Here is a 2,110-nt window from a genome sequence, read left to right as displayed (position 1 = left end):
TCCTGCTCGAAAACACTTTTTTAAACGACAATATCTGCATTGATTCCTTTTGTCCTTGTCAACAATACATTGCCGGTTAAATCTATCAGATACAAAAAGAGGTTAACGTATAAAGCATTAATTAAGCAGCACTTTGATTATGAAAAGGAAAAACTAACTAGTCTCGCCTATCAGAATAATGTCTATAACCACAACTTTCTTCTGGGTTTTGGGTTGGTTTTTTTTATTAATTAGTTTTCAGAGATATTTCTATCTGCTTAGTTTGCAGGAATGTACGTGTGTGTATAGGCACATATATGCAGTGGAATGGGCAAGCATGGAAGATTTTGGAGTTATGTGCATCATTTACACTTCAGCTTATTTGTGAGATGTGTCAGTAACTGGCTGCATCACATGGTGGTGGAGGAAAAAGGGAGGAAAAGCTACAAAAACAAAAAGGGAAGGACCATCAAAGAAGATGTCAAATGTGGCTGGCATGGAGGAGCCCTAGCTGGCAAAGTTTACTATTTCTGGGAGATATCAATGAATAAGCTACATGCTGTTATCATTACAAATGACAACCTAAACAGGAAGTATTAAACTAATGTTAAAGTTAAATAATGAAGGAAAAGTGTAGCAAACAACATTTCAAGTCACAGGCCATTCTTACAAAAAGTTTTCTCTTATAGTGATTTGTCTAAACTCACAGAGGTGTCCATATATTTTGCGCACAGCTTAAAACTGATATTTTATGGACTTGTGCATGAACAGAGCAATTTGTCATAATGCACAGACCTGTAACGTGATAATCTGGGCAGCCAGACATCCAGAAATTACCAGATTGCCATTCAGACTGATAGGGGGGACATCTCAACAGACATCTGGAATGTGTAATATCAAGTAGTCTTGAATAAAAGACACTTTTTCCTATCATAAGAATATACCATAAAACACATGCTCATCAAAAATGCTGGTTAGAATTCAGTAAGAAAAAAATGAATATACCCTGACATAGTTCTGAAAAGTCTGAAAGTAATATTTGCTTAAATTCATTAATTTCGTGTCTCTAGATGAACTTCCGAATTACCTGCATGTATACACGTGATTTTTCCGTATACTGCGTCTAAAGAATCCCTTGCATCCATCACAGCTGGAAGCACCATAATGTTTTCCGGTTGCTCGGTCTCCACATATTGCACAGAGACTGATGACCCCATTGTCAGTGGCATTCATGTTGATGGTGTCTCCTGAACTGTCTGAGGGAGGTAAGAGCAACATAAGTAGTAACATACGTAGTTATGGACATGATTTTCAACAACCGCCCCATGAAAATCTGTACTTAAATGGAGGCCTTTTTTCTGGCCTTTTCTTTTTTAATTGCTACCTATTATTTATATAACACATTATATCCGATTACATCTGGTTCTTATCCAGATCAACACTTTCAAAGTTACAGAGATGTTAACAGAGTTTATGAAGTTCCAAATAGCAAATAATTTTCTTCTAAACTCTTTCCAACTGAAAGGACTTAAAGTGTAACTCTGTATGTATAATTACATATACATTCTTGCTAACATGAAGAGGAACTTTGGCACAAAGCAGTGTTGGCTAGTTAGCTGGCAAAGATCTCTTGCATCAGTTCTTATAGGATCTGGCAATAACTGGCACCTATCATACAAAAGTACATAGAATCATAGAATAGTTAGGTTTGGAAAGAATCTTAAAATCATCTAGTTCCAACCCCCTTGCCATTGCCATGACAGCAAACAAACAAACAAAAAAGACGAGACAAGCCTTTTTTTTCCACAATACTTAATGAACAAAGATTGCATGTTAAGAAGACTAAGTGTTATTTTCTTGAATAAATTTTCCAAAGGAACATTGGTGCAGACTTTACTTGCACAAAAGCATATTAGATACATGATTAACAATTAGTCACTGAATATCTTAAACAGTACCAAAGAAATTCACTTGATATCAAAACAGACATATTTATTCTTCTTTGAGTCACAATATTTAACAGATGTGTTCAAGGAAATAATTACAAAATAGCTTTTACTGTTATGCTTCCGGTTTTACAAAAGAAAAGCTGTTTGCTAGTATTATGCCCTAAACATTTGTAGTTTTTCTG

General features: G+C 35.3%; 1 protein-coding gene across 1 annotated transcript in view; it reads right to left on the bottom strand.

Moving 5' to 3' along the window:
• HNF4G (hepatocyte nuclear factor 4, gamma) overlaps window positions 1-2,110 on the bottom strand; it is an 18,447-nt gene that overhangs the window by 14,064 nt on the left and 2,273 nt on the right. The window contains exons 2-3 of the mRNA XM_010016017.1: window positions 1,067-1,235; window positions 1-82 (exon numbers count right to left, since the gene is read on the bottom strand). The exon at window positions 1-82 is cut by the window's left edge and continues 7 nt beyond it. Of these exons, the coding sequence (XP_010014319.1) occupies window positions 1-82; window positions 1,067-1,235 (251 nt within the window). The remainder of the gene's footprint in view (window positions 83-1,066; window positions 1,236-2,110) is intronic.

The sequence above is a fragment of the Nestor notabilis genome, unplaced genomic scaffold (assembly GCF_000696875.1).
Source record: "Nestor notabilis isolate BGI_N333 unplaced genomic scaffold, ASM69687v1 scaffold5616, whole genome shotgun sequence".
Classification (NCBI taxonomy): domain Eukaryota; kingdom Metazoa; phylum Chordata; class Aves; order Psittaciformes; family Psittacidae; genus Nestor; species Nestor notabilis.
This window is presented reverse-complemented; position numbering and strand designations above follow the sequence as displayed.